The sequence below is a fragment of the Dama dama genome, chromosome 16 (genome assembly GCF_033118175.1).
Source record: "Dama dama isolate Ldn47 chromosome 16, ASM3311817v1, whole genome shotgun sequence".
Classification (NCBI taxonomy): domain Eukaryota; kingdom Metazoa; phylum Chordata; class Mammalia; order Artiodactyla; family Cervidae; genus Dama; species Dama dama.
Genome location: NC_083696.1, coordinates 28,020,076 through 28,032,972, shown reverse-complemented (window position 1 = coordinate 28,032,972; position 12,897 = coordinate 28,020,076). Strand labels below are relative to the sequence as shown.

The window sequence follows — 12,897 nt, the reverse complement described above, 5'->3', positions numbered from 1 at the left end:
TTTCATTAACACTTCCAACTTTAAACACACCCACATCTCCTTCCTCCCACCCAAGCAATTAGACTTCTTCAAAATGGAATAATAGCAGCTATCAATCTGGATATAAGCCTTTGTGGGGTGAAAGCTTGTCATAGATCATTTAACAAACTTGGAAAAGCAGATGAGAAGCAATAAAGGAATACTGCTTAGACACAGCAAAACGATGTCAAATACTAGTTTAAAAAGATAACAATTTTCATAGCAGATTATACTCATAACAGCCAAAAACTGCAAATAATCAAAGTATCCATCAAAAGGAAAATGGACAAATAAAATGTGGTACATTCAGAGAAAGGAAGGCTACAAAAGCAATAAAAATAGGACAAACCACTAACCTGCCACCACAAGGATAAACCTCACAGACAATATATATTTTAAAAACTAGATCCCAGTTCTCCAAAAATGTACACTCTATGATTTCATTTACACAAAGTTCAAAAATAAGAAACACTTTTGGAAAGGGGATAATAAAAGGGAATCTTTATGGGGACTGACAATGTTCTGTGTCTTGAAAGGATGGTACCTACATATACAAATGTGTAAGTTTACTCTGCTGTACATATAAGAGTCACGGAGTTTTTAATTGTGTTTAAGTTATATATGGATTTAAAAAGGAAAAAAACATGAATGTTTAACAAACGTTAGCTAGGGCTCAGGCACCAAGAGTTTCATATGCAGGATGTTACTTAATCCTCATACTTCATTAGGATGATATTACTATCATTCCCATTTATAGGCTAAGAAACCAAGCCTTGTATTTGTGAAGAACCACAGAGAGATTAGTTGCAGAACTGAGACTCAAACTCTCATCTGTCTGAGGTCAATAGCCAAGCTATTAGCAGCTCTGTGATATCACCTCTCAAGAAAATAAAGAACAGAGACAAAAAAAAGTCAAGTAAGCAGCAAGGAGTATTATAGGTAATACCAAAGAGGAGATGCACATGCTCTTCATGACTATGATCAACGGTTTTAAAAAAACGTTGAACTATATTTTATACTGTTTTTTTATTTAGACAGGCAGAAAAATATCTAATATAATTCATTAAGAGATTGTATACATATGTATACATACATTTTAAAATTCAGTGGTTGAAGAAATATGTGTAAGTTAAATCTAATTAAATATCGCTATGGAGCATAAAAGAAGTAATTAACTATGAATGAATGTTATTCTCACAGCTCCTTGTTGGCAACACTTTGTTAATGGCTGTAGTTGTTCTCTGCTCTTGGAATGGCAAAGATAAAAGACTATCCTACAATTTCTGTCAAAATATTATCCAGTTTTATTCACTCTGACTTGCTTACTTCCAATGAGTAAGTTCTTTAGAACAGTAAAATGGGGTGAGGCACAGATTTTTTAATCTGTCAAAGGATGATACTTTTGTGAAATATAGTAATATTGTACTATGACATACCAATTATTATGCAATCATCTTATTTCTGTAAATAAAACTGAGTTATTAGAAAAATGAAAGTGAAAAACACATAAATACAAGCCTAAATTCTCCTACTATTAGAGTCCACAGACATAGACATACTCTATTAAATCATTAAAACGTCTGTAAAATCTTACTCTCTATCCCTGTACTCATCAGAAGCTGGTAACAAAAAGTTCACAGATCACATCTGGAGAAACAATGTTTTAGATAAATCCAAAGTATGATATCTATGAATGAAGAGATTAAAATTTCACAAACCTGAACTGATTTTGGCGAAGTCCTGTTTTTTAGAGAATTACTGATCTTTGTTCCTGGAACCAGAAGCAACTAACTACATTTCTTAATGCCAAACTTTAATAATTTTAAACACAGGTACAGCAGTAAAGAACATTTATTCTATTTTGACCCCTGTATTTAATGTAAAACTTCCCTTACATCAATAATGTTTCATGGATCCTTACTTAAATTATGTGAAATGTGTAAGCTTATTCCTGTTTTAGGATCTTGTCTTATAAACTTTAAGAATGGCACAATAAAGGATTACTATTATAAAGAAAAGTTCTGTACAACAAAATTATCACTGTATCAATGTATCTATGATTCAGGAACCATCATCACTCCTTCTGAAGGAGGTACATGGTTGCTGTTATAACTTGAGAAGAAATATGAACACTCTTCAGCTTAGAAAATAACCTTCATCCCTTCCTACTCATCTCAAACAATACTTAAGATGATGCACAAGCTAAGAAAGGCAGTGATGCTGGGTCCAAAGCAATTCTTTTATTGGCTAAATCACTAACATACATACAGCCTTCAGTGCAATACACAACTGAACTCTGCAGACTATCCTAACAAAAATCTCTAATTCATGGAATAAATCCATAGATAGTCCTACAGAGTTATTTAAGGAGACAGATTTCTGCCTAAGGTTTGGGACACTCATTCCAAAACTTGTCCATAATTAAGTCAGGTTCATAATCTTACCCTTTAAAGGCAAGCCCACACCTTCAAAATTAGGCATTTGAGGTATACACAGCAATCCTGAAACTATTAACTAATTTGCAGGTGGAAGAATGATGCAATATTTGAAATTCTCAATACTATATGCAAAAAACAGAATTATTTCACACATTATTATACATTAAGCACAAGTATTTAATTACAGAGCTAAGTCACGCATTTTGATAAACAAGTAGAAAAACTTCTGGAACTTCCTTTGATTTAAAGGGAAAAACACAAGTTTTTTCTCTTTTTTTCCTCAAAATATCTTCAACACAATCATCTGGTAACTCTGAGATAAGGATGAGGATGTCATTAACTTACATAGAAACATTACTTATCTATTACCTTTATGACACAGGTGTTTTAGTTTAAGTAGCGGTACTATATTAACAACCTCACCCTATTTCTGCTTGCTGTGTCCCAAGAAAAAGGGGGTTCATTTCTGCCCCAGAAATAACTTCTAATTACTGAGAAAACTTATTTCTTAACTCCTCAAGGCCAAAACATCTCAGTACTGGAAAATGGTAGTTTTGAAGACTGTACCTCCAAGATTCTCAGCTGATTACAAAGCACAAATTTTCATCAGTGGGAGTGGTTCTGATTTCTCATGTAGAAGCAATTTACCACCACCACCACAGATATCTGGCAATGTCTGGAGACATTTTTGGTTTTCACAATTAATTTTCTGGGGGTGAAGGCGTTGCTGACATCTAGTGGTTTAACAGTGATGCTCTTAAGCATCCTACAGTACATACAACAATCCCCCCTACCCCAACAAAATGTCAATAGCTTCACTGTTGAGTAACCTAGATCTATGGTGTTATTTGCACCCACCCCAAAATGATTATCAGGTTTTCTTTCTTCAGAAACAACCATACCACAGTATTTCTGGCAAGGGCCTGATTAAATGAATCTACCATAATGTTCTTATATTTACCTGAAAGGAATATAGGCTGCGTCTCCAAACATTAATATTCTATATGCTTCTTCTGGAGTTTTCCCCAAATATATAACCTACATTTGAAGAGAGAAGAAAAAGGCAATTTACTTCTAAATAAAGATATAGTACTGTCACTGAGAAGTAAGTTTTGTACAATTTTTAGCCAATCAGCTGAGCCTGGTTCTCTAGCTTTCCCAAGGATCCTAGCTTTCCCAGGATTCTCTCAGTGAATTTCCTTTTGTTTAAATCTGCTGACATAGCTGGTTTCTGCTGCTTGCAATAAGAGCCCTGACCAACAACTTTTTACAACCTTTTGTGGTGAGAAGTATAGCATTAAAAATTTTTTTTCATTAATTTTTTTTGGCTGTGCTGGGTCTGCAGTGCTATGTTCGGGCTTTTTTCTAGTTGTGAAGATTGGGGCTGCTCTCTAGTTGCAGTGTGTGGGCTTCTTATTGCGGTGACCTCTCTTGTGGAGCACGGGCTCCAGGGTGCGTGGGCTTCAGTATTTGCGGCATGTGGACACAGTATTTGTGGCTCCCGGGCCCCAGGGCACAGGCTCAATAGTTGTGGCACACAGGTTTACTTGCTCCGTGGCATTTGGGATCTTCCGGGATCATGGATCAAACCCGTGTCTCCTGCATTGGCAAGTGGATTCTTTACCACTGAGCCATCAGGGAAACCCAGAAGTAGCATTTTAAGAACAGATTTTCTAAATCAAAATATTAGACTAAGCACGCGCTTTTACCTCCCCTCCCTTCTAAAACACTGAAATGATAGTAAAGAAGTATGTGGGAGATGGCAATAGAGAAAGGACTGGGACGCGGATGAGAGGACCATAAAAACAGAACAAAGACGCTGATTAACTCCATCCATTTAGATTTAACAACTTACGATACTGTACAGGTTTCCTATAAAACTTCATTTGTTTGCTATTGTCATTTGCTTCTTTTATCTTCAGAACTACGTCATGCTTCAATTTTCACCTGGTAGAATACTTCAAGTAGATTCTTTAGCATGTGAGGTTCACAGTTGGTGGACCTCTTTGCATTTCTAAAGTATCTTGTTTTCTACCCTGACATTCATGGACCCTATAAATATATGATTTCAGGTCTGCAGTCCTTTTCTCTTAGTTTATAGCTGTTGCTCTATGGTTTTCTCATTTCCAGTATTGCAGAAGTATTTCACCAGTCTCATTCTCTCCTCCTCCTCCTCACCTGCTCCACTGGTATCCCTTTAAATAAGACACACCACAGCCCCAGTTAAACTTGCCTAGGACTTCTGACCCTCATTCTATCCAAAGGTATGTCTTTTTCCAACTCAGAATCTTCCAGCAGGGCATTTTCCACCCATATGGAGAGATAAGGGGTGAGACAGGCCATAAGCATCAGATGTGGCATACATATCATCACCCAAATTCAATTCAATTCTAAAGCTTACTCTGGGATAAAATACACTCTGAGTTTTGACTAGTAAAAATAAGTCACAAAAAATTTTAATTACACATTTTTAAAATCTCCATTACTTTGATTTATATAAATGAGCTGTTTCTTCTACCAAACTGTGAACATTCTGAAGTGAGAATCCAAGTCTTATGTTATACCATAACTCCACATGCATAAATCATGTATGGACTCTGATTTGATGCTTAATTCGCTGAACTTAAATCTACTTATAATAGTTAGGAAACTCTAAAATAATTGATAAAACACATTGGTATAGATATAAAAACATCACTGGATTAAGAAAAATTATAAAAATAAGAAATCCAGCAAGAATCTCTGAAACTTAGAGAAGGATACATCTTAAAAGTAGTCAGGTTCCAGGTGGCATTTTATCAATTTTAAGACTCATAAATGGAAATGTTTACCCTGTTTCTAAAAATGATTTTACCCCATTTACTCTAAAAATAATACAGAACTATGATCAACTATACAGAATCTTCTAACACATATTTATCTATAGCAGCATATAAACCCACAAAGAACAATCAATCCCAAAAACAAAGGAATGCTTTCTTATCAAGTTTCAGACAAATCTTCGAGAACAGCAATACTGACTCATAGAAGGTTGTAAACTACCATGAATTAACTAATCAAAATCATCTATAATCACACTCAACATTATATTTATCTAATACATTAAGAAAAAAAGTCTTATAAATTTTTTTTGGGGGGTCACTGAGGGTAAGAATAAGATTTGATTCACTTATGTATTTGCATACCTATACATTTCTAACACAACCTTCTCTCAAATTATATAAAATTTTCCTTAAGCATCAGTTAAAGATAATTCCTCCAACTCAAGACTGTAGTTCCTTGGTTTCTTTAGTTACTAAAACTGCAATATTATTTCCTTCTAACTTTCAAAACAAAAACAGCCTCTAATACCTTAAATAACTGTGAATACAAATTCAATTCAAAGAACCCAAAAACAATGTAACATTTTTTCCTATGGAAATGAAAAACATGAATTCCTAATGATGAATTTTTTAAACACAAACTTTAGGTACAATGAGATAAGCTGAATGAAATTTACAGATTCACAGTAAGTTTGTTATATAATGCTATCATCTGAATGTCTGTGTCCTATCTAAAACTCATGTTTAAAACCTAACTTCCCAAAAGTGATAGTAGTATTAATAGCAGATGTGGCCTTTGAGATAGCCATGAGTGAAGCCCTGAAGAATGGGATTAGTGTCTTATAAAAGGGACTTCAGAGAGACCCCTAGGCCTTTCCACCACGTGAGAGCCCTCACTGCACTATGCTGTCAGCCCCATCTCGGACTCTCAGCCTCCAAAACTATAAGAAAAAAACTTCTGTGATTTATAAGCCTCCCCAGTCTCTGGTATTTTGTTATAGCAGCCCCAAAGGACTAAATATGTAACAAAGAATTGTTTTCTAACAATATATAATTCTTAATTCTATACCCACTTCCCTAGTCAAAAGCCCTTCCCAAATAAAATTGTCACTAATTTGTTCTTGAGAAGAATCCTTAAAATGGCTCCTCTATTAACCTAAATTCTCAAATTAGTAAACTCTAGATCAATTCAATTTTATGACACATCACTGTATTCCCAGCAATTTGGAAGCTATATGCTTATCAAATTCTTTTGTTGTATTTTCATGAAAAGCTATATATATAGAATGGTCACTCTAACTGCACATTGCTATCCCAAAATAGAAAACACCGAGATATTAAACAACTGTAATAGCTAACTTCCAAGACAGCCCCAACAATATTCATCTCCTGATATTTTCACTCTTAGTGAACAGGTCACCACTCTGTAAACAGTAACCGGCTTCCCTGGTAGCTCAGATGGATTTAAAGGTAGAATGTGACTTCTGAGGCTAGATCATAAATATGTTGTGGCTTTTACCGTGCTTTCTTTAGGACTCCTCACTCAAAGTAAATCAAGTTGTTATTTGTGAGGGCAGCCCACATAACAAGGAATTGAGGACCTTTGCCAACAACCAATGCTAGCTGCCAGGCATGTAAACCAGGTTATCTAAGCAGTGGACCCTCTAACTCCAGTCATGCCTTCAGATAACTGCAGCCCAGCTGAATCCAGAAGCAGACACACCTAAGTTAGCCACTTTCAAATACATTCCCCACAGGAACCATTAGAGAGAATATCAGTTGTTGTTTTAAGTCACTAAGTACGGTACCAAGAGATAATACAGTAAGTAATGCAATAAACTATTACCAACTGATCATTTCAGTTTGTTGAAAGTGGCTAAATTTTTTTTTTAATGTGCCAAGTACAGAGATGTAATGGTAAGGAAGCCCCATGGCATAGGAAACATAAGTAAGGAGAACCTGCTGTCTCTCACCAGGGTAAGCAATGTCTCTGAAGGAGCAAAAGGCTATCTCACTGGAAAAATAAAATATTGGGGTAGAAAATACTTAGGAAGTCAGCAGTGCTTTTCATGATACATGAAAAGCATGCTTTTGTATACTGTGGGGTCTTTTGGTTTATTTTTTGCTGAACAATACTGTAGCCATTTCTAGGGCTTCCACTGCCCCCATTTAAACAATTACCATCTACTTAAACCAGCCTCTGTGAAAACTTCTGATTTTGGATTGCTGATCTATGTTTCAATACTGGGAGAGGCTCAAGTAGCAATGGATAAATTAGTGGACTGAAACAAAAAGATCACAACTTGATCATTTATAGTTTTAATTCTGACAGCTCAGGTCTCAAATACAGTTGTTTAGACAGGTACTTCTCATTTCTAGCCTTCTACAGAACATTTTGAAGTTTAATCTATATACTTAGAGAAGCCTTTGGCAGAGTTTAAAAAACCAAGTCATCTGAGTTAATCACAACAAAGGGTATTTAAATTCCAACAACAAATGTGTCAGCCCAATAAACCAGTAAACTATTCAATTATTCCTCATGGAGAAATGTCACAACGTTTCTTGTATTTAATTATTTTCACATCAGCCAGATGACAGTCATTCCAATGCCAAGAACTTGATTGATCTTTTTTAAAAAAAATCAGTATCCAGATTAACATACAATTTTCATAAATCAATGCAAACTGGAAACAGGTTTAAAGATTCCTGCTGAATAAAAAAGGTGAACAAGGAAAAGATTATCTGCAATAAGCAAATTATGTGATTTTAAAAAGTAAATAAGAGAAAATCACTGTGAGAGTTCCTGCACAAATACTAGTTAAAAAAAAATTCCAAATCACTCTAAAAAAAAACAAACTCAGATGGCCTTACATTTCAATAGTTTTAACCTCTCAAATTACTTTTATTTGTATGTACAGTAGGTTGGTATAATGATGTTCAATATAGATAAAAGGAAACTGGAACTTTGGTGTAGCAAACACATCTCTACCATGGCCAGACAACTAATAAATGTGTAGGAATTTGCCTTGGCTATAAGGGTAAATGGATATATTCTATGTGAGCAGCAGGGACTTTTTTTGAGACAGAGCAAAAATCCTGAATTTTTAAAATAAAAACACCTAATTTTTAAACATCAGCTAAAACAAACTACTAATTATAAATACTCTGTGGGTTACCTAAAGCTGGCAAACTATTACTTTTTAACCTCTGGTGTTAATTGCTCACTCTGGATCATACTCTTAATCCTTATTTATAGATAAGAAACTGTGTAAAACAAGTACTAAAACAAGAGTGGGGTCCAAAATTCCACAGAAGCCTCACAGATTTGCAAACATCATAAATGCTAGCCCCCTAGCAAGTCTCACGGAGGGCGGAGATATCAGTTAGGCTCAGCAAGGTGCAAAGGGAAGTAAAGTTGTGATGAACGATGGTGACAGCAGCCAGCTTCTTCCACCACCATGCTGGCTCCCTTCTGCGGCTCTGGCGCATCTCACACTACCCGCTGCCTGGCTGCTATTTACCTCTGCCTGGCCGCTGTTGGCCCTGCCTTTCACAGATACCCAGGAAGGGTGTTTGCCCAGAGACAGGTGTTTACGAGCACTTCGGCAGACCCACCTGCTTCTGTCTTCCAGTCTCTGTTACTCTGTCTAGACTGCTGTTCCTTGAGCTGGATTCACACACACTGCTTCCAGAAACTCTCCCCTCAGCTCGCCTTATCTTAAATTCTCGTCTAATCCCTGCACCTTGCAGCCACCTTAACCCAGCACTGAGTTTCTGAGTCCAAAATAATTAAATCATTGAGAAAAAATGGATGACAGGTTCAAAAGATCATCATTAAATAACAAATTAAGCCTCTGAGCTCTTATTACAACTGTTGAAGCAAGCTCAAATTCAACGAAATTTAAGATTCTACTCACAGATGGCTGAATTAATATATTCCTAGAATTTCATTAGTATCACAATTTTTGGTATAAATGTTCACAAGCAAACCATTCTGAAGGCTATAAAAATTGATTAAAACAAAAATATAGTAATAGAGAATGACATTTTGAACAGGGAATCTGTATGTTATCATAATTAGCTCTAAAAAGTAATCTATTAAACATTACAAGAGGGCAAACTGGCAAATTATGTACCAACAGTTTGCTTGTGTCATTTATTTTACACTCAGGATGCTTTAACTACAGAAAATGTTAGAAACAACGGTTAATTTCCCAGGCAAGTTCTCAAAAGTACATTTAAAAAAAAAAACAAAATCAAAAGTACATTTAACCTATGGAAGAGCTAAGTACTGTATATGTGCAGGAAAATATAAATGTTGAGACAGTAAGATATAACCAAAGCTGATAATCAGTAAAATACAATGGTATCATTTTTGTTTTTTAATATAAAAAGCAGATTTAAGGTGTGATAATGGCAGGCACAACAAAAAAAAAAAAATGAAAATTACATTTAGTAAATGCTTAATTTGTGCCAAATAGTCTACCAGACTGAAATTAAAAGCAAGCTAAATTTGAACCTAAATCCTTCAACTTCTGAAATGAAATCTCTAAACCCTTTACAATGGCCTCTTCCAAAGAGCTGTTTGCAACTAGAAATTAACGTTTATTCCTACTAGTGTCATAACATACCACCATTATTATAAAGTATACACATAAAAAACTAAATAGAAAAGGTGACATTTCTAAAATGAATCATCATATATTGTAATTATGTTAAAAATTGTTCACTAAAATATTAATAAATTTTAATGTGATTGATATACTTCAATTTTTAAAAATCTTGATTTAAAAGCTTAGGGGCAAGTTCAGCTATTTCAATTCTTGATTTTTAATGGCTGTGGTAACTGAAAAAGACAGTCTTTAAAATTTGTTTCTCCATTCTATGTATTTCTTGTGAAGTGGAAGCTATATCAATAGGCTTGTGCATTAGTATGTTGTATCACATCAGAAAAGAGACTACCTAAATTACCATTATTGGTGCTAAAAATGGCCACTGGATTAGGTGTTAACCATCAAATCCCTAGAAGCCCTCTTGATAAAGGTGAAAGAGGAGAATGAAAAAGCTGGCTTAAAATTCAACATTCAAAAAGTAAGATCATGGCATCCAAAATGGGGGAAAAAATGGAAACAGTGACAAACTTTGTCTTCCTGGGTTCCAAAATCACTGCAGAGGCTGACTGCAGCCATGAAATTAAGACACTTGCTCGCTGGAAGAAAAGCTATGATAACTTAGCGTATTAAAAAGCAGAGAATCATTTTGCTGACAAAGGTCCGTATAGTCAAACCTATGGGTTTTTTTTTTAGTAGTCATGTACAGATGTGAAGTTGGACCATAAGAAGGCCAAGCATTAAAGAATTGATGCTTTCGAATTGCCGTGCTGGAGGACTCTTGAGAGTCCCTTGGACAGCAAGGAGATCAAACCAGTCAATCCTAAAGGAAATCAACCCTGAACATTCATTGGAGGACTGGTACTGAAGCTGAAGCTCTAATCCTGTGGCCACCTAATGCGAAGAGCTGACTCACTGGAAAAGACTCTGATTGGGAAAGACTGAGGGCAGGAGGAGAAGGGGGAGACAGACGGTGAGTTAGATGGCATCACCAACTCAACAGACATGAGTTTGGGCAGACTCAGAGCTGGTGAAGAACAGGGAAGCCTAGAGTGCTGTAGTCCATGAGGAGACAAAGAGTTGGACATGATTTAATGATTGAAAAACAACAATCAAATCCCTTCAATATATCATTATATATCATTTACCATGATATGTAAACGCAAGTGCAGGAATGATTACACTCGTTTTTTAATCCTGTTCCGCAATGATGTACACATTTGGTTAGTAAATTTCCAATTTCCTAAATGGTAATCGATAGATGCTAGAATAGTGCTGCACATTTTTCAAATATTTAGCAAATGAGTTAAAAACCCATTGAAATATTGTTAGAGCTGGTTTTAAAATTTTGTTTTGTGGCTATTAATGTAATACTTTACTTCAAAAACCAGTTATTAAAGGGAACTGGCTATTCATTCTGCCTTCTTGGTAAGAAAATTGGTTTCAGGGTAACCAGAGTCCCAAATGAATGAGGGAAAGCTTAATTCCCATAAAAGTAAGCCAGCTAATAAGTGAAAGAAGAATGAATAATTAGAAAAATGTTATACTGAAACCCCAGTAAAATGATTGATTCAATCAAGCATATTCGACTGTTTAAAATACCAAGATGCACGGTTGACAGGGAACTGAATATACAAACAGTTCCAAAATCACCCCACACAGGATGTTTAAATCATAAGGACAAAACAATACATTGAAGAGATTTGATGGTTAGCACTTAATCCAGTGGCCATTTTTAGCATCACTAATGGTAATGTAGGTATTCTATGTTTTCTGATTGATAAACATATGCTACTAATGCAAACCTATTGTTACAACTTTCAGTTCACAGGAAATACAAATAATGGAGAAATAAGTTTAAAAACATATTACAAAAAAAAAATACCACAGAGGGAAAAAAAGAAAAAGAACAACAACAAAAAATAAAACCACAAAGAAGAAACCAGAGAAATTCAAAAGGTGGAACTTTCTGTAAGAAGCTAGATCTGGTTTCTTAACAAACAAAAAAATCAGTGTTAGCTAAAAAGGACCATGTGTGAGAGAGATTTAAGTACACAACAAACCATGGTCCTGAATTAGATATTGGTGTAGACATTTTGGATTAATTGAGAAATACAAATATAATCTGGGTATACAGATGATGAAACATGTACTGAAATGAAAGCACAGATCACTGACTAAAAACAGTCATGTGATAAAATTATACTGGTGAACATATACTGCTTCTATAAAGATAAAAGTATCTTTTAAAAGAAATTTTTCTAAGTTTCTCAAAGGTCCGAACATGGGTTTTTTTACACATTTTTTATAACAAAATGACAAAGTTTCAAACTTTTTTTTTCGAAATGCTCTCACAAAAGTAAACTTGTTTTGAAAAGCATTTACTTTTCCACTTAGAATTTCATCCTTACTTGAAATGACAGGTTAAAGTACCACCACCCCAAAATCTGGCTAGGAAACAGCCACTGACTTATCACAACAGGGCAGCAAACTTATCATTTTGTAAAATGCTATGATTAAATTATCCTTTTCTCAAAAAAAAAAAAACAAAAAAAACCACACACAAAACTCAGTTTTCTTTTATGTCCCTCAACTCTTTTATTGTGAATGATACAAAAAGATTTTTAGTTTTACCCTAATTTGTTATCCAAGAATCTAATATTTCAGATAACTGGCAAATCCATTTACCAGGCCACATAAACTTAACAGTTAGAAACACATTGAAAAGTCAAGCCGTTCTTATTTCTTACACCACACATGGTGCCTGACCATCTGACAAAAGGACTAAATATAAGTACGGACATGTCAATCCTATTTTAAGTATTTGAGTATTTTAAGTATTTGTAAAGCCTAACTGCTTCTGTTGTTAGGGTAAAAAAATAAACAGAATTACTAACTTTATCCTCTGACTCTCTCCACACCCTCTATTAGGTCTTTTTGAGTATACAAGGATGAAGGGAGAATGGTTCCCTTCAGAGGCCCAGAGTTTAATAAAAGGATAGTCAGTCC

General features: G+C 35.0%; 1 protein-coding gene across 8 annotated transcripts in view; it reads right to left on the bottom strand.

Annotated features, from left to right (window-relative positions):
• CDC14B (cell division cycle 14B) overlaps window positions 1-12,897 on the bottom strand; it is a 70,807-nt gene that overhangs the window by 50,026 nt on the left and 7,884 nt on the right. For all 8 annotated transcript variants that reach the window (XM_061163658.1, XM_061163656.1, XM_061163661.1 and 5 more), the window contains exon 5: window positions 3,418-3,494. In XM_061163658.1, the coding sequence (XP_061019641.1) occupies window positions 3,418-3,494 (77 nt within the window). The remainder of the gene's footprint in view (window positions 1-3,417; window positions 3,495-12,897) is intronic.